We start from the raw sequence: 20,923 nt of genomic DNA on the forward strand, positions 1-20,923 counted from the left end.
TTTGGCTGGGTTTGGGTAGTTATTGTGTTTTGTTGTTTTGTGTTTTTTTTTTTTTTACAGAATTATGATACTAGCTTTATATAGACACAATCTTACGCACTTGAAAGAATCTGGTTTTAAAAGTGTAACTGTAGCTTGTACACATGCTTATACTTCCTAACCAATACAACTACAATTGTTCCCAAAAGATACTCTGTTTACATTAGATTTATTTTTCCTGGTTTAATACACAGTTAAACACCCATAAATTCACCAAATCTAGTTAGATAAAAATCTTTCTCTCATTACCTTATGAATATTTACTATGGTTAACACCTTCCTGGGGTGCTCTGGCAGCATTTTTGTTTGGGGTTTGTTAATGAAAACCATTCCTAGAAAAAGTCTGAGTCGCATCTAAAGACAAAGATCTTTTTAAAATTTTTTGTAATAAAAATATTTATCCTCCAAACATGAGTACTAATGTAGGTGAAATCAGTCTATACTTTTTTTTTAAGTTTATTTATTTTGAGAAAGAGAGAGGGAGCATGCAATGCACCGTCAGTGTGTAGTCCACTCAGGGCTTGAACCCACAAACTGTGAGATCATGACCTGAGCTGAAACCAAGAGTTGGATGCTTAACCCGTGGAGCTATCCAGGAGCTCCGCCAGTCCATACTTATGTTATAAAGGATGTGAAGCTACCATGATGCTTTTCTGTGTAATTATGCTTTCCACTTCTCAGGGACAATCTGTCTCAAAGGGAGTCATTTAGCTACGTGAACAGTTTTCTGTTTCCACCAGCACAATCTCATCAGGAGAGATTGCACAAGGCGATAAGGCTATCCTACGTACAGCTGCATCTAGAATCCAAGGCCAAATCCTACTGTTAAAGCTACATTTGGCTCAAGAATCATTTTGCAAATTGCTCATTTTGTGGATTAACCATAATTCTGCACTCCTTGTTAGAAAGAAAAGCTCTCTTTATATATAACTGGTCAACTCTTTAAAATAAATGTGACCTCAATTCTATGAATTAGCTAGTGGCCATGGGCAGGTTGTTTCTGAGACAGCCACTTTTTTTAAGTTTATTTATTTATTTTGAAAGAGAGACAGAGATAGAATGTAAATGGGGGAGGGGCAGAGAGACAGGGAGAGAATCTCAAGCAGGCTCTGCTGTCAGTGCAGAGCCCAACTCAGGGCTTGATCCCAGAAACTGTGAGAACATGACCCGAACCAAAATCAAGAGTCAGATGCTCAACGAACTGAGCCACCCAGCTGCCCCTGAGATAGCCACTTTAAATCATACTGCCAGCAGGAGAGAGACCTTCCTGAATGGTGGTTTTCTAACTACTGCCAAATTCTCAAGGTAGAAAATCGTTCCCATAAGAGCTAAATGTACACCCCTCTACCCTTTCCCTTGCATACATCATAAACAAAGACAGTACTGAGTTTGAAATCTCATGAGAGGCTTATTGTTTTAAACCTTACTTTTATTATCATTTCTTGTATATACATGGCTACAAATTTCACTTTTTCTAAGATTTCATTCTAGGCAAATGTTCTCATTTAATTGTAACACTGAGAGCATATCTAAATATTTGGATTCATTTCTGTTGAAAGCAAAGGGGCTAGACGTTTAGCAGAGATCACTGTGCTGACATGTCTGCTTTCTATATGCAAAGTGATTGGCTCAACCAAGCAGCACAAGTCCAGAAAAGTTCACTCAATCATCTAATCCCTTCTTACATTACATTTTTCCATTTTTAAATCTTTGGCTAATTAGAAGCACAACCTTATCATGAAAGAAAAGACGATATTTCCTCTTCTCTTTTTAATCCACCTTCATTCCCAACTGCAATGTCTCCTCCCACCAGCCTTAATTAACTACCCACTGTTGATAAATGAATCCATCGTTCAATAAAGATAGTGTTTATTTCCATTTGTAAAGACAAGTGCATCCAATCTACCTGGAATGGTTATGAAAATGAGTGCAAAAGGAAGAGATAATGAAAAAAAGAAAACAGGTTTCAAGAGATAACTACAGAAGTCAAATTGCTGAGAAAATAAATAAGTTACAGTGTTCTCTGACTTCCCATATGTTACGAAAAACTATGGCCATTAGAAATTCACTACTGAAGGGGGCACCTGAATGGCTCAGTAGGTTAAGTGCCTGACTGGCTCAGGTCATGATCTTTGGTTGGTAAGTTGGAGCTCCACATTAGGCTCTGTGCTAAAAGCTCAGAGCCTGGAGTCTCGTTTGGATTCTGTGTCTCCCCCTTTCTCTGCCCCTCCCCAGCTCACACTCTGTTCTGTCTCTCTCTCTCAAAAATAAATAAACATTAAGAAAAAAAAAAGAAATTCATTGCTGGTTTTGTTTATTTTCTCTAAATAGCAGGTCCAACATAAGACCTTTTCTGACACTGAGTTGAGACATGGATGCACTTTACCTGAAATGGTACTTCATCCTAATAATCCATTGATTTCTATAAAATCCAATAATTGATTTTTTCCTTACTAAAAAAAATTACCAGTCTGGTACTTCAAATAGATTATATATATATATATATATATATATATATATATATATATATTTGTACTCGTGTATATATATATATATATACATATATACATATATATATGTATATATATATATATTTGTACTTGCAGCCATTAATATCATAGTCTCAATAATTTACTAAAAATATGGAAGTTTGTATGTTTTTCTTCCATAAAAATAATTTGTAGGGGCACCTGGGTGACTCAGTTGGTTAAGTCTGAGTCTTTTTAAAAATTTTTGTAAATGTTTTTATTTATTTTGAAACAGAGAGAGACAGAGCATGAGCAGAGAGAGGGAGACACAGAATCTGAAGCAGGCTCCAGGCTCTGAGCTGTCAGCACAGAGCCTGATGTGGAGCTCAAACTCATGGACTGTGATATCATGACCTGAGCTGAAGTCGGACACTTAACCAACTGAGCCATGCAGTAGCCCCAAGCATCTGAGTCTTGATTTCAGCTCAGTTCATGATCTCACAATTCGTGAAATGGAGCCCCAGCATCCAGCTCTGTGCTGACATCACGGGGCCTGCTTGGGATTCTCTCTCTCTCTCTCTCTCTCTCTCTCTCTCTCTCTCTCTGCCCCTCCCCAGTTCATGAGCTAAATAAATAAATAGAATTTGTAGATATTATAATTTTTTGTCGAGGCATAAGGGGTTAAGTCAATTGAAATATGTCCAAACAGAGTCTTCAAATCTTCTCAACCATCAGCTTAACAGCCATCCACAAAAAAATACCACACTAAAGTCTAGAACAGGAAGTGAAGAATAAATAGCACTTCCAGTTATGGCTGGAACATAAACGAGCATGGGGAAGTCTTAAACTTGAATTTCAGCCAGGATACCAGGATTGTTGATACCATTTCCAAGAGAACTAAAGAATATTAAGGCGAATTATGTGGTCAGAACTTGAGGTTTTCTTTCTCAGCTAAGAAATATGGCATGTTAGAACTCTCTTCACTTGATGGATGAAAAGATATAATTTCAGCATTTAACTAGTTGGTATGCTTGGTCAAAGAAGGCCAATGCTGGAATTACAAATAATAATCTGCATCAAATTAGCCTTCACAATATAGACTGGCCTGTGAACAAAAAAAAAAGAGTTATAGATTAGGTTCCAGACCTTCTTACCCACTCTTTAGAAGGGGATGCAATCGCCACAAGAATTTCCCACAGGAAACCATAAACCCCAACACCTCTGGTACCACCTGCATGTCCTTTTGCACAAGTATTGACCCACCCCAACTTTGTTTAATTCTTGAGAGCCAATGGGTATACAACTGTACCAAAAACCACTGAATTTCACAACATAACTTGAGACAAACTGAATCTGAAAGGCTATTTTATGGGTATTTTGCCTCCAGTCCTCCAGGTAATACAATCCCCAGTACCCCCACTGGCTAGCAGTATTTGACTCTCCTAATCCTCATTACCATACTTCTGTTGGCATACTTCTCAAGGGAAGTATGGCTAAGAGCACCAGCAAGGAAAATAAGTCTTTCTTAATCATTTGTGTTGTTCATAAGAAGTGCAATGGAAGATTAGAATCAACCTTGAGTCTTGTTTGTGAGTTTTGTAAATATCCTCACAAAAATTTGGTACTTTTGTTTTACTATACTTTACCCACCTATTTTAGGTAATCTTTCAAATTCAAGTCTTCGTAAGTCCAAAGTCATACGATGATTTGGTTTTTAAAAATGGGAGGTGATCACAAATTATAGTATTTGTCATATATGTGTTTTTACAGTAAATTTGCCACCATATAATGCTAAAAACTTGAACTTTGAAAAATAGAGTATTTGTATTTCATTTCATTCCTTGTTTAGCTCAGCTAACTAGTGCTAAAATCTTCAAATTCTATAAGAAGTTTACTTTTTTTTCCATTGTTTTTGGCCTTAATCAAAAGGAAAAAAACATGCTTTCAAAAATTGAAGGACCAGTCAGGTATCTGAAATTGACCTATAATTAAAATCATAAAATGTCATGCATGATAAAATATACTGAAAACATCTAGCATGTTATCTTCTGAATACTCCAGGAGGGCTAATTCATTTTAGCTATAACTAATTTCCACTGGAAAGAAAGTTATATACTTCTGAGCATATTGACAAATAAGTCTTTCAGTTTCATGGAGGTTAAGTGGTTGAACAGGAAGTACTGCCTCAGCACATATGTATCAATCCTTTAGAGAAATTCTAAAATCAAGGGGCCTGGATTTCCACACTTACTTTATTCCACTATGATACATCTGTAAAGCAGAAATAAGACTCCCCTCTTTATCCAGCCTTCAAGTTCAGTCATATATTTTTTTATTTGAAATGAACTAAAGCTGATTTAGAGCGGACATGCCTTTTGGAATGCCCTGAGGACTTTCATTTCTTGAATGATATGCTAAAGCTTGGACTCTACCCAAACCTCCTTGAAACACCCTCTGCAAAGTTTAATCTAATTTAAATTAACTTATTCCTCAGCATAAAATGCTCTTACTTCTCCTTATTTTTTTGAGTGAGCACATGGACATATTTTTGTTTCTGAACATGTAGATCCTGAAAAAATTTAGAAAGAAAAATCCCTACATATTTCTTTATTTCAGTCATGTTAAAAGCAGTGATAGAAAGCGTGATTCTGAGAACTCCTGGCCCTGGCACTATGCAAATCATTTCAGCAGCAATAGTTCCTACCCAATGTTTCTCCGATGGCCCTGAACTCTCATTTTTCTGTCCATCCCTGTCTGTGTACTGCTTACATTCAAATATTTACTTCGCAAATAAAAGTAATATTAGAACATATATTTGCCAAAAATAAACATTTGTATGGACAAGTGCAATTCTGCGTGCATAAGGTTGAGTACATGTATATAACAGAACTTTTTGGTAAATTGCTAAACATTCATCTATTCCCTGTACCTCTACCTCAAGGAAATTGTGAGTGATATAGGGTTTATTAAACAAACAAAGAGTGTTGAACTCTTCCTGAATGTTCAGTGAGTGTATAGTGATTGACTACAAATTATCAACTTCCCTAAACTAAAAACTTAAATATGTATAGTTTTTAGTTGGCTAGGATAGTTGAAAAAACATGAAGATGCTGGAGCAAAAGGTTAAAGAATTGAATACAAAATGCTTCTTCCAGTAATGACAATGAAAGCACTGTGAAGGGATTGAGGTATGTGGGGATCCATCCTTTTTTTATATTTTTATTAAAATTTTTTTAATGTTTATTTATTTTTGAGAGAGAGAGAGAGAGAGACAGAGCATGAGTGGGGGAGGAGCAGAGAGAGAGGGAGACACAGAACCGGAAGCAGGCTCCAGGCTCAGAGCACAGAGCGGTCAGCACAGAGCCCGACATGGGGCTCGAACCCATGAACCGAACCCATGAACCGTGAGATCATGACCTGAGCTGAAGTCCAGTGTGTAACTGACTAAGCCACCCAGGCACCCCTGTGAGGATCCATCCTTAAAGACATCTACCACATGTTTGCTTCACCTCCTCTCTGGGTTTTATTTTTATTTTTGCTGGGATTATTCCTCCTATCAGTAAATCCCAAAACAATCCCAGAAACTTCCTTCTCTCTCTTCTTTCTCTCTCATCCATTTACCCATGCAAATTTCAGCTATGCATATTACTTTCGATAATACCTGAATGAGAAAATCCTTGAAATCAGAGAAGGATATGCAATATGTCAAAATGAGCTATTCATCCCTGGTGATTATTAGAGTGTCACAAGAGAAGAAATGTACCCAAGAGGGTCCTGCACAATTCCATCTCTGGGAATTGTGCTCTATCTAAAGACTCTCTGTCATTTCACCAGCCCATTCATTTACTCAAAAAATATTTATCAGGTGCTATTATATCCAGCACTGTGTTAACATCAGCAAAGCATTAAATCTTCAAAGTAGTTTCTTACTCTACACTTATGTTGACACATTTAGGTGGGCCTTAAATTCTGTACTCAGCTGAATGCTTTAGTTCCCTTCTAAGTAATTCGTCATTTTCAGCACATATAAGTGGGTTTTATTTTTCATCAATGGAATTCTACCATATATGATGGCATCTATATAAGTGTTCAAATCATGAAGAATAGAGATGACAAAATCCAAGCATTATATATCTAAATATCATTCCAGAATTAAATTACTGGAGTTCAACTTCAGTGTTCTAAGCTCGAAGCTTCAAGAAATAAGTTTCAGCTTTGACTACCTCCAAAGGCTAATCAGACCTTATGTCTCTAGTCTCTATTGCAGTAATTTGTGCTTCTTTCAGCGTTTCAGACAAAAGGAGGGAATGGCTATGATCTGCCCTCACTGGAAACGCTAGCATCATGGGAATTTTCCCAGGCAGCTTTGTGCAACTAAGGAGGCTTCAAGCATATTATAATTATAGCTACTATTCATTAAATGTCTATTGTGCCAAGCATTTTACATTTAATACTTCCGCTCATTTAAGCCTCACGGTACCCCTGCAGTGTGAGTATGATAGCTCCTATTTTCCCTGGTGAGGATCAGAGAAGTTGGGTAACTGGTGCAAAGTCTAACCACTTGCAAGTATGTCTAAGTGATGGGTCTGCGACAATGCATCGTTCTGATTCTCACTTCTCTGTCACGTGTTTCTGCTTTAAAAAAAAAAAAAAAAAAAGCAGCCCACCTGCCTAGACTCCATGAAGGTTGGGGAGAAAGATGGAGACTGACAATGTTGTCTGGGAAAGATTTCTGAACTCCTAGACAAAGAGTAACGACAATTTGTAAGACAACAAGTAGTCGCAGCTCTCTCGGTTAAGGAGAAAAACGCAAAAGAAATGAAGAGTATCAGAAATGCGATAAATAAAGGTAAAAAAAAAAAATACGGGGGGGGGGGGAGGGGGAAAGCGAGAAAAACGCGCCTTTAGAGACCTTGGGTTTACTGCCTTCTACCACCCCTGAGGTTGCGCGAGCACAGGGCGCGGTGACTGACGGCAAAGTACTACCCAAAGATTGTTGGCCGCGTGGGAGTCTGCGCGTCACCTTCTCAGCTCCCTTTTCTCTCACTACCGCCCCCCACCCACCCCGCCCCATCTCCCAAGCGCGGGCGGGAGCTTCCACCGCCAGTGCGGACGAGGCCCGGAGGCAGATGGACGCTGCTGACTGATGGGGGCGGCCGAGCGCGAGGGCGCTGAGTGAGGCCCGCGCCTGGTCGCCGCTGGGCCTCAGGATCCCGGCCGCTCACCCTTCGCGGGCCCCGGGCGGGGTCGGAAGGGACACCTCCGCCCAAGAACCTCCGCCCGGGCAAGTGTGGGCGCAGAGGTCGGGCCTGGGCCTGCGCTGCGGCCCTCGGGAGGCTCTAGGCCCTGGTGCAGAGGCCGCGCTACCCGGCAGGGGTGTGTGCTAGGCCTGCAGCCGTGAGTTTCCCTCCCCACTCAGGGTTGACCCTGAAGACAGATGTAACTGTGGCGGCAGCGGCGGCCCACGTGGTCTGGAGGCGCAGAGCGCTTGGGACGCGGCGTGGAAGTCGGCCCCGAGAGGCGCCCGGGCCTCTCGCGCCCAGCTCTCTCCGTCTCTGCTCTCCTTCCCTGGCTCAGAAAGCCTGCCAGCCGCAGCCCCAACCCTCTCCTCTCTCCTCCCCCAAAGCCGGGCTCCGCTTTCCCTCCATCAACTCTAGGCCGAATTCAATCCGAGAAGGCTCCTTTGAGCTTTTGTGTTTGCTGGGGGAGATGTGGGCGCAGGAGGGATCGCGTTACAACTTTCATTTCCTGAAATGTTTGAGGGAACATCCAGGGTTTTTATCCCCCCATCAGGCCGGGCGATGGGCTCGGGTTTCAGGCCTTGTCACTCAGCTGTCACCAAACAAACGAAGCTCTCAGAGCCCTGGAGAGGGAGTGCTACCTGCTATTCATGACCCCTAGAGCAGGTGATCGCTCATGGGAAAAACAGGTAGAATTAATCATAGGGCTGTTCTCTGTTTCCTCTCCTTTTTGGCAGACCTGCCCACAGTGTGAAACCTGTCAGAAAACAAATTAACTCTTTCTTGTCCCCCAAGGGAACTAAAAAGAAATTTTCAGAAAACCCAACATGCATTTACACCAAGTGACCCAATGAGAGTTGGAGGGAACATCTATACATCTGGCTCCATTTGGCGATTTCTTAGCTTGTGGGGTTCCCATCCTAGTGGGACTTGGAACATGAGGCAACCAGGAAAGAATGGGGCATATTCTTATCACCTGGTTCTGCCTATTGAAAGGTGCCCCAGGTGTGGTCCCGGAACTTAGGTAGATTCACCTCCTTTCTTCCTGAGTGTCAGTCCAGCTGCGCTTGATCCTAGTTAAAGGAAAACCTCTACCCTCTCACAAGTTTCTAAGAAACGTCCTTAAATGGGTGTTTTCCCTCCCCCAGACTCTTCCCTAGTCAATCTTATTGAGCATCCATGATGGCTCTGTATGAGAAAATCCAAACTATTTCATAATTTCCCCCTTTCATTTTTATTCCTAACTTAATTTAGAAGTAATTTCTTAAAACTTACTTCTTGCCTTAGTTGATCAAAAACAGAAAGTTAGCATATTAGTGTTCTTTGTTGTGTGGATACTGTTTAACTGCTCCTTATTAAATATTATAATACAAGATTTAAATTATACCTTTATTTTCTATTTTGCTCTACTTTTCTTTGTCCTATATCTCTGTCCTTCTCTGGGGAAAAAAATGTTTTAATTAGAAGGAAAGAGGAAATGCGTACAGATTTGCTTCTAAGATACATAAACGTTGGAAAAGTTAACAAGGACAGTTTTGGAGCCATAAAACAGACTGGTTTTTTAAAACAGAAGTATGGTTAGGGGACTGCATTGTCATTCAGCCTTGTAGTTTTTCCATAAAAGTTTTGTGTGTGTGTGTGTGTGAGAAATCAAGAGATACATCATATGTAAAAATAATCCTCTGGCTTTCTTTATGAAGATTTTGTCTGTTTATTTTGAAAACAGCCATTGGTTCCAGATTCCCAGAACTGATTTTGTTAGATTAGCTATTTGTACTCAGAGGTAGAGCCCTGAGCAATATTATTCTTCAATTAAAATCAAGAACTTGACTTTAGAAGGAAGCATGTTATGTTTATATAGCATCAGCAATGCATAGAAAATATTCACCACACATATCTGAAGACAGACAAGGCTTCGATTGTTTAAATGTTCTTTTCACTTCCTAGATACTAAGGCACTTTGACTTTCTATCTGGCTTAATTTTCTTAAGCTTGTTACCTACTTTCATTCATGGCATTCTAAATAAATACAGAGCTAATGCTTCTTCCATGTAACTATCTCCTTGACTTAGAGATAAAGGTGCCTTTTGCAAGGTATTGCAGACTATGCCACCACACTTCCCAAATGCATTTTTGGTACAGTCAACCTAAGTTTTAGTTTTTGCTCCCCTCCATCAACTACATCAGTCCCTGCCACTACTCCCCCAAACACACACAAGCTGCAAAAGTTAAGGGAGCATTACTGCATACTGATGCTTACAATTTAAATATAATATCTGTGTGAGGGCTAACTAAAGACATCACAGCTATGTGGGTTGGGTTGGGTTATTGTTTTTCACAGTCCCATTGCCTTTTCCTTGTATTTAGATTATTTGGATAAGTGGCAAGTCAAATTAGAATTGAAGTATTGCAAAGCAGCTAAAGCCATGCCTGAAGTAGGGGAGCAAAAGAGAGAATAGTTGAGTTTGTAAAAACCACTTAATATAAATTGGAGAACACCTAAACAGTTGGTTTTACAGGCTTGCTGACTAGAACCTGCAGACTTTGTATGAGGGAAGCTGACCGACCAGGTCTATAACACGTTAAAGAACGTTTCAATGTTCTTTAAGAACAATGTTCTTTAATGCCCTATGTTTAGTAAAAATATGTAGTCTAGGACTGTTTTTTTCCTTTAAGATCCCACATTTATACCAGCTCAGGTCCTGAACCACCACTCCCCCCAAAACCCATGTACCTATTATAAATACACCATGATATTTTAAAAGCCATAATCAATTTTAAATCCTAAATTAAATTATTATAGCAAATTTAAATAAATTTGACTTGTGTTAATTCATGAGTGCTCCTATTGAGGTCTCCTATATCAGTCCTATAAAAGATTTATCTCTAAGTTAGAGTAGGAAGAACAGGGGACCAGTTGGAGGAAGCTAGTATGCATTTCCATCCCTTCTTACTATAGTAAGTAAAGGGCCAGAATCTTTCTACTTACCTGTCTTTTTAATGACAACCGCTAATGGCAGTGAAGAAAGGAGAGTGGCCAATATCACTTAATAGTATTTTAATTACAATTGGGTAGCCACTTCAGGTAAGCTTAAGTGTATGTTAAATCTGAAGTAAACCTTTTTTTTCCCCCTCCAAGGTAGGATTGTTTGAGGTTTGGTTTTCAGTTTTTTGGTTTTGTTTTTCTTTGTACATTTTCCTGTTTGATCCCCTGGGGGGGGCGGATTTTTGATTTTAAGAATATTTTAATGTTATGGCAAAGGAAAACAATTAGTGAACACTTTACCAAAAAAGGGGGGGGGAAGACTCCCAGGTAGCAAAGAAAAAGAGGGGAGCCACTATGGTTCTCAGCTCTACCTGCTGAGAACGGGGTCTCAGCTGTCCATTAACAAGTTAAAAGGAGAGAAGCTGAAACTCCTACTGAGTAAGAGTCCGGAGTCCACGCGCCTCAAGCAGTCTCTTTCTCTTTGTTTTTAAATGCTACTGTAGTGTTGTTTCTCGCTGTCTGAAAGGACCACAGCGTCTAAAACGCTGATTGTCATCCTCAGTGGGAGAACAGGTTTCCAATTTCATCAGCTGGAACGAAGTTGTGTGTGTATACTCGGCTTAAAACACTAGAGAAAACGTGGCCTTCCCAGGGCAGCGCTTTTCCTGGGTAGACAGTAAACCAACAATTCGCCCCAGATTTTGACTCTTTTCGTTCCTGGCTGGCTCATCCATCTCTTTAGAGAGTCTTCCGGGTGGAGTCACTGGAGTCAATCAGACTGGGGGAGGGGTCACTATGATCTTGAGGGGCTCGGGCGTTCCCACCTAAGGTCGCAGAGCATACCTGCTGGCTAAGGGACTGAGCCCTCAGGTAGCCTTAGTGCGAATTGCCCCTTGGGGGCCAAATGAGCACAGGCACTGGTTCCGCTGGCTTCCGGCGGCTGGAGGAGGGAATCTGGGAGAGTTTTTAGTGTTCTACTCCTGGGGAAAGCTCCGAAAAAGGAGAAGTAGCTCAGAGAGAGCACATGAGTCACCTGCGACTCTCCTCACCTTAACCCTGACCCTTTTGTCCCTCTCAACGCCACCTACTCCACCAGAGAAGGGCAGAATGTGAGCGGCGACAGTCTGGCCCGCAGTGCGCTTCGGGTGGTGCTTTCCCTGCTGGGGCCCCGGGCCGTGCGCGGGGCAGAGGTTGATGCTGGGCCCAGGGCCACCGGCCAAGGGAGAAACGTCCGACCGGGCCCTGCCAAAGAAGAGGAGCTGTTGTCCCGACCTGCCAGAGACTCTAGAAACCAAGGCCGCTTTCCTGTGCCGTCGACCTTCTAGCGACAGGGCAGAGAAGAGACGCGCTTTCTGGCTGGCACTTCTCCGCCAAAAGCGCGGGTGAAAAGCTCAGGTCCAAAAGCCGAGGCCGAGGCCTCAGGAAGCAGAGGAGATAGAACATATCGGAAGCAGGGAACAGGCGGCGGGGCCTAGGCCGCGTCCTAAGTAGGCCTCTAGGCCCGAGGCGGCTGCCCTGGACCCGAAGCGCGGCGTCGGAGCACCAGGAAGCGTTCCCCCTGCGGCCGGGCCAGGATCCGCGTGGGGCCTGGACGGCTTTATCCCGCCGCCACGGGGCCCGCTCCAACCCCACAGTAGTGCGGCCGCGGCCGCCTAGTGCCTCGCCCAGAATTTAGCTCCACAGGTTAAAAAGGAGACCCGGACTTGGACCTGCGAGGTGGCTCCGGGGTCCACAGGACGATGGCAGCTCGTTGTCCCGCGAGGCTCAGGCTACCACCTCTTTGGCCCTTCCAGGGCAGCCTCGCAGCCTCTGTTCCCAAAGGCTCGGCCGGCCGGGCCACCAGGCCCTGCGCCTGGAGCTGAGCTGTGATGGGGTTCCCGGGACGCGCACGATTCTCTGTGAACTGGTAGAGAAGAGCCTCGGCCAGGGCGGGGAGGAGGGAGCTGCGGCGCCCCGACTCCCCGCGCCTCCGCAGGACAGAGTGGCAAGAGCTGCCTCTGGAGTCTGCGGGTGGCAAGGGGAGCTCCCCCAGCGTTCTGCAACCGGAGACGCGCGGAATGGAAGCCTCTGGATTCCCGGGACCTGGAGTTCTGCCCGCAGACTTTACCAAAGACCTCCCGGCGGGGGAGGAGGTAGGAGCGAAGCCCCCCTCAGCCGCAGCCGCCGCCGTAGCCGCAGAGGCGGCGGCGGAGCAGAGGAAGGCCGGCTGTGCGTGGGTTCAGGGCCAGGTGCCCGACCCGCCGTCAAGGTGCGGGGGAGAGGAGCGTAACGACGATCACCGCTCAGCAAACAGAGTACGCCCATAAGCGCCAATGCCAATGCCACTTCCTGGAAGCTTCCACTTCAGCTCGGGGTCAAGACCAAGCTGTCTTTGCCTGGAGAATTGGTTCAAGACCCGCAGTGTCCGGCCCCAGGGGCGCCTGTCTCCTTGCCTGCAGCTCGTGGGGCTCTGATGGCTCTCGAGCCCCTACTTGCTAAGCCAAAATCTCGGAACCGCCAGCCAAGTCCCTTTGCCTCCGAATAGTTAGGAAGCTTCGTTCTCAGCCAAGAGGTCAACACGAGCAGGCAGCCAGGACCCGAACAATTGTGTGTTCAGATTTAAAACGTCAAAAAAAAAAAAAATTGCACTAGTATTTGTTTTTTCATTTTACTTGGCAAAAGGCTGTAAGGTTTCGTCCTAAAAACACTATTTATAAGCCGTTGTTCATTACTTTTGGCTATCATTAAGAAACCTGCAGAGGAGAAACGAAAAGTGGCTTTTGATTCAGTTAAACTGCGACGCCGAGAAGATAAATTGGATGTCCCTTAACAGCTGGTCCTCGAAGATTTCCTCAAGGAAAAAAAAAAAGTGGTTAGTTCCCCCAATGATCGCTCCAAAACGATTGCCAAGAAAACTCACAGCAATATCCAGTTTTCTCGCCTACTCCTGCTTGTCCCTGGTTTCGCCAGACTGAGCCGAGGACGGCGGAGGGAGGCATATTGTGCAATTTCTTATTAAACACATCTGGAATATGCGCACTCTGGCTCCAGTGCCAGGGATTTTACAAAGAGTTTATGACTGTGACAGAAAATTGTCCTTTTAACGAGTTTACAAGCAGTAATCACAGGGGTTTTTACAGGACTGGCCCGCTCTGCTCCTCACCAGATCTGCAGACATTTCCAAGATTCACCAACCAAGGGAGAGGAAGTGGGCCCGGGCGCCCAGGGAGACAGATCTTCCACGAGTCTAAAATTATACCAAGCAGAGCTGGAAGAGTGGGGGGTAGTCATCGGAGTAGGAAGAGAGGGCATGTAAGAAATTAAAGTAATTGGCCCTTCCTTATTTTCCAGGGAGATTTCCGCGGTGTCCTTTGAAGCCTGTCAGGGTCATTGAAAGCTATCTTTGTGCAGGGTGTTTGTTTTGGGGAGTGAATGTGAAGAATGTGCGGAGATCCCCTGTGAGAGCCCCTCCTGCAGAGGGTGGCATTTCTCCGTGGCCCAAGACGTGGAGAATAAACACCCTAGTGACTTAAATAAACACCAACTTAATGATCCAAAACACTAACAAGGGAGATTGGGACCCTGAGCTCCCAATCCAAATGATGGTCTCCCAGCGGCTGTGTGCACATCTGTCCATCACTAAGGGGGAAAAAAATGACTTTATAAGTAAAAGTGACTACAGTTAAGTACAGTGATCCTGTCTCCTTTGAACTCAGTCAAAGCTATTTGACATTTAAAAAAAAAAAAAACTCATAATAAGAAGGCCTAAAATTCTACCACCACCACCCCTCATACACACAACTCAGTCTCCTAGATCAGGACAGGAAAGATAGGAAAGAGTAAGAAAGAAATGAATATATTCATAGTGACACGGATGGGGAAAAAATCAAAATTATGAAACTGTCATGTCAGAAAATAAATAGACTCTCTCTGGGGAGCAATATTTTTACAAAGCACAAGCAAGCCAATCCTGTTATCCTGAGTAGAATTTTAATAAATAATGCCATTTGTTTCACTAATTTTAAAAGCTAAATACAAAGATACATCATTTTTGCCCCAGGCAAAAATAATATGGAGCCTACACGATTACTGGGATTTTTCTGGACACTATCTCACAGCAGTGCAAAGAGCCCCTGTCCTGTTGGTCTGCTTTCTATTTATACAGGTTAATTCACAATGTTGTTATCCATGTTCGAGTCCCCCCCACCTTTTTTTTTCCCAAGCAGATATATTATTTTACTTTCACAGTCTTGTCATAAACTCATTAATACAAAAGAGCTGAGTTAACATATGAACGCTGTGGAGAAGAGCTAGTGGTAAACAAAACTGCATATCTAAATAATAAAAAAATAAATAAATACCCTAGAGCTAACTTCACTCTTTTTCTATCACATAATCAACTCAGTCACCACTCTTGGTTCAGGTGGTGCCCTTCAAAGTACCCTGCAATTCATAACCATCATTAAGTAAGAAAGCAAGAAAACTTCAAAAAAAAAAAAAATAGGGCCCAATGACAGCAATACACAACTCACCTTTCAGAAACAGAATCGTACTCCTGGTGTTCTACTAAGTTTTAATTTAGACTGGTTTAGGTACAATAGAAAAGAAACCTGAAAACACATGCTGTTTTAGTAACAAATACCAGGTTGCCAGATTTGTCGCATATTTTTGCAGTCTAGAAACTAGGAACAAGAGAAACCCTTAACAGGAGTAGGCTACAGATATGAAAGCTTCAAGGGCATGAGAAGTAATGGCATTCAGGAAAGTGTTTTGTTTTTTTTTTCACATTGGTACATTTTTAAAGTTTGCCATTAAAAAAACCCAAGAAAACAAACAACAACCAAAAACCCCACTAAATTTGACAAAAATAGTTGTAGCACTAATGGTCACTGCTATTTCTAACTGCCTTACACAGAGAGCATTAAGACATTTAGGCACTTATTTTTTCCCCCTAATACTGTTCTTTCATTTTAATCTACATAAAAGTGTTTAACACTAAATAATGAAAAATGTAAACTTAATTTTTCCCCATCAAAAAAAAGTTATAAGATCATATTTTTCCTATTCACCTTAAGAATGCAAACATTTTCCTCCTGGCTGGAGGCTTTTATTTTCACTATTTTGACTTCTCTCTCTCTCTCTTCATTTCCTTTTCCTCTTCCCAAATGATTTTGCCATAAATAAATTAAAAGGAAATAAGTAAAATTCAGTTGATTTGTAATTCCCATTCACTGAAAAAAAAAGAAAGAAAGAAAGAAAGAAAGAAAGAAAGAAAGAAAGAAAGAAAGAAAGACTAGTGAAGCTGGCACATGGATTGCCCAGAACCAAGACTGGGTGAGTGGGTGCTTTTGTTTGTTTGGGTTTTTTTGTTTTTGTTTTTGTTTTTTCCTGATCTCTGCACTGGGATGGGAAATGCAAGAGTTGGAGAGAAGGTAACTAACTAAGCTTGAGATTGCTGTTGGTTTTGAGTTTTAAAAAGATATTTGTGAAAGTCCACCATTCCTTTATGCGCAGAGAACCCCAGAAACAAGCTGCAAAAATGTTCCTGATTTCTATTTACAAGTGTCCCTAGTCACTGCTTCCAGGCCCAGTACCTCCCCACTTAAGACCCCAAGTCCACCAGACTGGAGGTGAGGGGGCCCAGCAGGGAGTCCTGGAGCTGATGCTGGTGGGCTTGCAGGCCGTGGCTGGGCTGTGAGGCCGTTAAGCCAGGGAGAGAATAGTTTGAGCTCCTGGCGTGGCCCATATTGCCCTGCAGCAGAAGTACCGAGTTCTGGTCTGGACTTTGGGGAGGTGAGAATTCTTCTTCTGAGCTGGACATGAGCGGCTTGCCCCCTTCCAGAGGAGAGAGTTGATTCTGCTTGTTGGAGGAGGAGTTATTGTTTTCGGTGTTCTCCCTGAGAAATAGAGGACAACACCATATGGTTAAAAAAAAAAAAAAAAAAAAGTAGGTTAAAAAAAGTGTGAGTGGAGGGAGGGGACCTGGCAGGAGAAGAGAGCCATTGTGCAATCAGTCATATACCCAAATGGAGGAGCTGTGCCCTCCCACCCATCCCCAAGGGTCCTGGGGTAAGTAAGGAGGCAAAGGAGACTGGAGAAATGGGAAACTACTGGCAGAGCTTGTGGGGAGCCACGTCCTTTCCTCTTCCAGATTTTAGAAAGCTAGATCAGCAGCACTTATTTGAAACACAAAAATTATTTTCAAAATTGTGTTCAAGCAGTTATTTTCAAATACCTATCAACTGGCATCACGCTTTGGAGTAATTAAGTTTGAAAATCGTCCAACAAATGGTGGTTGGTGATAAAGAAAATGATCAGAGGACAAACAGAGCCCAACGCACAGATGTTTGGGGTGAATCAAGTCAATTGTCCTGTTCCCATCTGAGGAAACAATTAAACGTCGAGTTTCCCTGCCCCTGCCCGGAGGTTGTGGTTTCAGAGGCACAGGACAGGTCATGGGAAGTGGTGTCCAGAGCGGCCCAGTGACCTGAGTAAACACAGGGAGCGCAGCCAGTCTCTCCGATTTCATCAGGGAGTGGGCCCTCGGGCCTGACTTATAGGAGAGACCTTTTGTAACTAAGGTCTAACTGGAACCAACTGTCCCCGTCCCCGCGTTAGTCGCTCAGTCCTTGGTCCCTCACAGCTCCCTCTGAACCCCCTCCCGGACATCCACAACCGCGCACCGTTTCCCAGCAGAGGAAACTTCGAGGCCCCGCGCAGCCCGAGACAGGGTGCGGCGTGCCTGGGCGTCGGTCCGGATGCTGGGTGCTGGTAAACTTCACGGTTTCGGAGCCCCGGCCGCTTCCGCCTTCAGGGTGCTGGCCCATCCTCCTCGGCCCCAGCGCTCCCCCTTTCTCTCCCCTGCCCTCTCTCCCAGGACAGCCGCTGCGGCTCAAAGTATCCAGGCTCCGTGCTTTTCCACCCGGAGGGGGAACGCAGAGGCGACATCTGCGGCCCCCAGGCTCTCAAGCGAACAAAGGAAGCCCAGCCCTACCAGGCGCTCAGGTTTCCCCAAAACTCCTCGGCTTCCCGGAGCGCGCTCGCCGCCGCCGCCGCCGCCGCCGCCTCCTTAGGCTCTTCCGAATCTCTTTCGGAAACTCCAACAGCAAACGGATGGAGCCGGGCCAGGTGGCCGGGGGTGTTCGCGCGAGGAGGGCGGAGGCAGAGGCAGGTTAAAATAACATTGCCTTCTGAGCTCCGGAGAGAAGTCTGCCACTGGAGACCCCCTTCCTCAGCCGGGGCGGCGGCGCGGACCGCCAGATGGACCCGCCGCGGCCCGGGATACGCGCGAGGGAGCCCGGAGACGAGCAGTCCTTTCCGGGCTTGGGGCGCCGCGTAATAAGTGCAGCGCCAACTCTTCCAAAGCTCTCCTTTCTGTGGATTTCTTTTGAAAGACTCCTCCCTTTGTACCTCTAGTGCGGAATGAAGCGGCGACCTCTCGCCTAAAAGCCTACCAGGAGAGAGCGAGGAAAGGACGCGGCGGCAGTGGGGGCAGAGCAGATGTCTCAGGCCGGCTCCACACCTCTGGGGAGCAAGAGGAGAGAGGTGTGCGACCCTCAGCCCCCACCGAACCCCTTTCCTCGAGACACCAATCAACACTTCCCTCGTAGTTGATCTAGAGTTCTCCCTGCACCCCCCCACCCCCCACTCGTCGCCCCAGCCAACCAGGGAGGCACGAAAAACAAACCTAGCGCCAATATTTCCTGACACGCACACCCCAAGAAACCCACGCGCGGGCGCTCAAATCAAATGACTCCCCATCCCTAGCAAGCGATCTCAGAGTTCATGAACTTTCGCTGCAGTACCGCGGAGGCCCGGGCGCCGCCCCGCGGACGGGCTCCAGCCGGCGGAGAGGACGCGGTGGCGAGTGCCAGCGGGGGCGAGAAGGGGCGGAGGGGAAAGGAAGGCTTCCCGGGGTCGCCCGAGCAGCGGGAAGCACGCCGCGTACCTTTCCTTGGCCTCGGCGGCCCGGTCTCTTTGCCTCCGGTTCTTAAACCAGTTGCTGACCTGGGTGGTGGTGAGCCCCGTGGCCTCGGCCAGCTCCCGCTTCTCACGAGGCGAGGGGTACGGGTTGTGCGCGTACCACTCCCGCAGCACACCCCGCGACTTCTCCTTGAAGCAGTAGCTGGTCTCCTCGCCGTCCCAGATGGTGCGCGGCAGCGGGAATTTTCGGCGCACCCGATATTTGCCCACCGCGCCCAGGGGCCGGCCGCGCAGCTTCTCGGCCTCCACGTAGTGCGCCTTCAGCCACAGTTGCTGCAGCTTGGGGTGGTTGTGAGGCGAGAATTGGTGGCTCTCCAGGATCTTGTAGAGCTCGCGGAAGTTCCCGCGGTGGAACGCAACCACGGCCTTGGCCTTGAGAACGCTTTCGTTCTTGTGCAGGTGGTCGCAGGCGGGCAGCGACCACAGGAACCTGCCCAGACGCTCCAGGTTCCCGCCTTGCTGCAGAACTTCGCACACGCACGCCACTTGCTCCTGCGTGAAGCCGAACGACGGCAGCATCGACATGGTTGGGGCCTGCCGAGATGCACTGCCCGGGCGCACGCGGCAGGGAGCAGCGCCTTAAAAGCAGGGGGGCGGCAGCCGCAGGGAGGGGGGCGCAGCTGCTCCTAACCCCCTCCCTAGGATTTCCGTAGGCGAAAAAGCTAATCGAAATTTAGGGCTGGGCGGCCGAGGAAGAAGGCGGAGGGGGGCGCGCTGGACACGGAGAGGCCGGCTCACTCCGCAGCCTTTTTGGGCCTCTCTGGCTCCGGCCTCCCGCCGGGTTGATGCTGCTCGTTGCCGGGGAACTTGGTTTCTGTTCTCCCCGCAGCGGCCTTAAAGCGCGCAGCGTCCCCGGCGCGCTGATTGGCTGCGGGCGGCGCCTATCCGGGGCTGGCCAGCCCGCGCGCCGCCGGGCCGGGCAGCGGGGCCGCGCCGCCCCGCGCCGCCCCGCGCGGGGAGGGCGCGGCTGTGGAACCCGGGACAGGGAATGGTGGGAGGAGAAGGACCGCGAGAGGTGGGAAGCGGGTGGGGGGAGGGAGCCGCGCTGCCCAGGGGCGGGGGGGGGGGGTGTGAGTGGGTGAGCGCGTCAGGACCCTGCAACGTGAGCCCCCTCTCAGTGTCACCTAAGGGCAGCCGCTTACATCTCTGCACAAATCAATGACTCCAGACCTTAATATTCCCCTCCTCTCCCTCTATACCCCCGTCCCTGTCCCTTGCAGACTTGCCCTTTCCCGGTGAGCTCATATTTAATTACCTTAATGTTGGAATGAATAAATAATGGATTGATGAATAGCTTATGGAACGCGATAAATAATACAAGATCAGAGCAGGGCTCCGGGCTGCAGCCTCTGGAAGAGCGGCTTCTCCCCGGCTGACTTCAGCTCTAGGAGCCTAACTCCCTCTACCATTCTCCCTTTGCCCCCACTGCCCTCCAAAGGGCACAAGTATTCCCAGCTGGATAGCGCTTCCCTCGTTTTCAAAATGCCACGACTATTTGGGACCTTGGGAAGAGCTGTTGACAGCATTGTTGCTGAGCAAATAAAGATTCTGAGGGTTCATTTGTGATTTGGTATCTTAACGTTCTATGGTTTGAGCCGGCAGGGTTCTGGACTCAGTTTCCCCATCTGCGCCGTTGCGTTTTCCGAGGCCACCTCTGCTACTGAGGAATGCCCAAAAGCTTTACTTGCTATTAGCAAAAATGCTTTGGGAACCTCGTACGAAAGGCGCTGGATGGGGTGTAAATTAAATAAAACTGTGTCCGGCTCCAATAGCTGTCTGATTGTAACCTAATCCTTGCCCTGCTCTGAGAGGGACACTGCCCTCAGAGCCAGGACGACAGCGGCTCCAAGAAGATTAAATAAAGAGGTGTGTGTGTGTGTGTGTGTGTGTGTGTGTGTGTGTGTGTGTCGATTGCAATGCTGGCCTATTTTACTGATATAGAATGAGAGATGTCCTGCAATTTCAGCCCCATCATCTGTTATTTTGTGTATATGTGGAGAATGTTTAGTAAAACTGCACAAACAAATGAAGCTGTAATTATCTTAAGCCTCATTTGCACACCTTGTTCCAAAGCAATTATTAAAAAGATTTTGAAAACAATTAGCGTCTCTAAACAAAGATAATCTATTGTCAGTAGCTGAGACTGGCAGGAGATAAGAACAATGCAGGGAGATAAGGAGAGCAGAATGGTAGAAGGAGAGTGACTTTATAACTATACTTATCTCTGA

At 45.8% G+C, this 20,923-nt stretch overlaps 1 protein-coding gene across 1 annotated transcript; it reads right to left on the reverse strand.

The window, feature by feature from the left end:
* Positions 1 to 15,941: 15,941 nt before the first annotated feature.
* SIX1 (SIX homeobox 1) lies at positions 15,942 to 19,490 on the reverse strand. Its single transcript, XM_007095339.3, has 2 exons — positions 18,661 to 19,490; positions 15,942 to 16,609 (listed from the first exon to the last, which is right to left on the reverse strand). The coding sequence occupies exons 1-2, from the start codon at positions 19,218 to 19,220 to the stop codon at positions 16,315 to 16,317; spliced, it is 855 nt and encodes a 284-aa protein (XP_007095401.2). The 5' UTR covers positions 19,221 to 19,490; the 3' UTR covers positions 15,942 to 16,314.
* Between the last annotated feature and the right edge of the window lie 1,433 nt (positions 19,491 to 20,923).

The sequence above is a fragment of the Panthera tigris genome, chromosome B3 (genome assembly GCF_018350195.1).
Source record: "Panthera tigris isolate Pti1 chromosome B3, P.tigris_Pti1_mat1.1, whole genome shotgun sequence".
NCBI classification, from domain to species: Eukaryota; Metazoa; Chordata; class Mammalia; order Carnivora; family Felidae; genus Panthera; species Panthera tigris.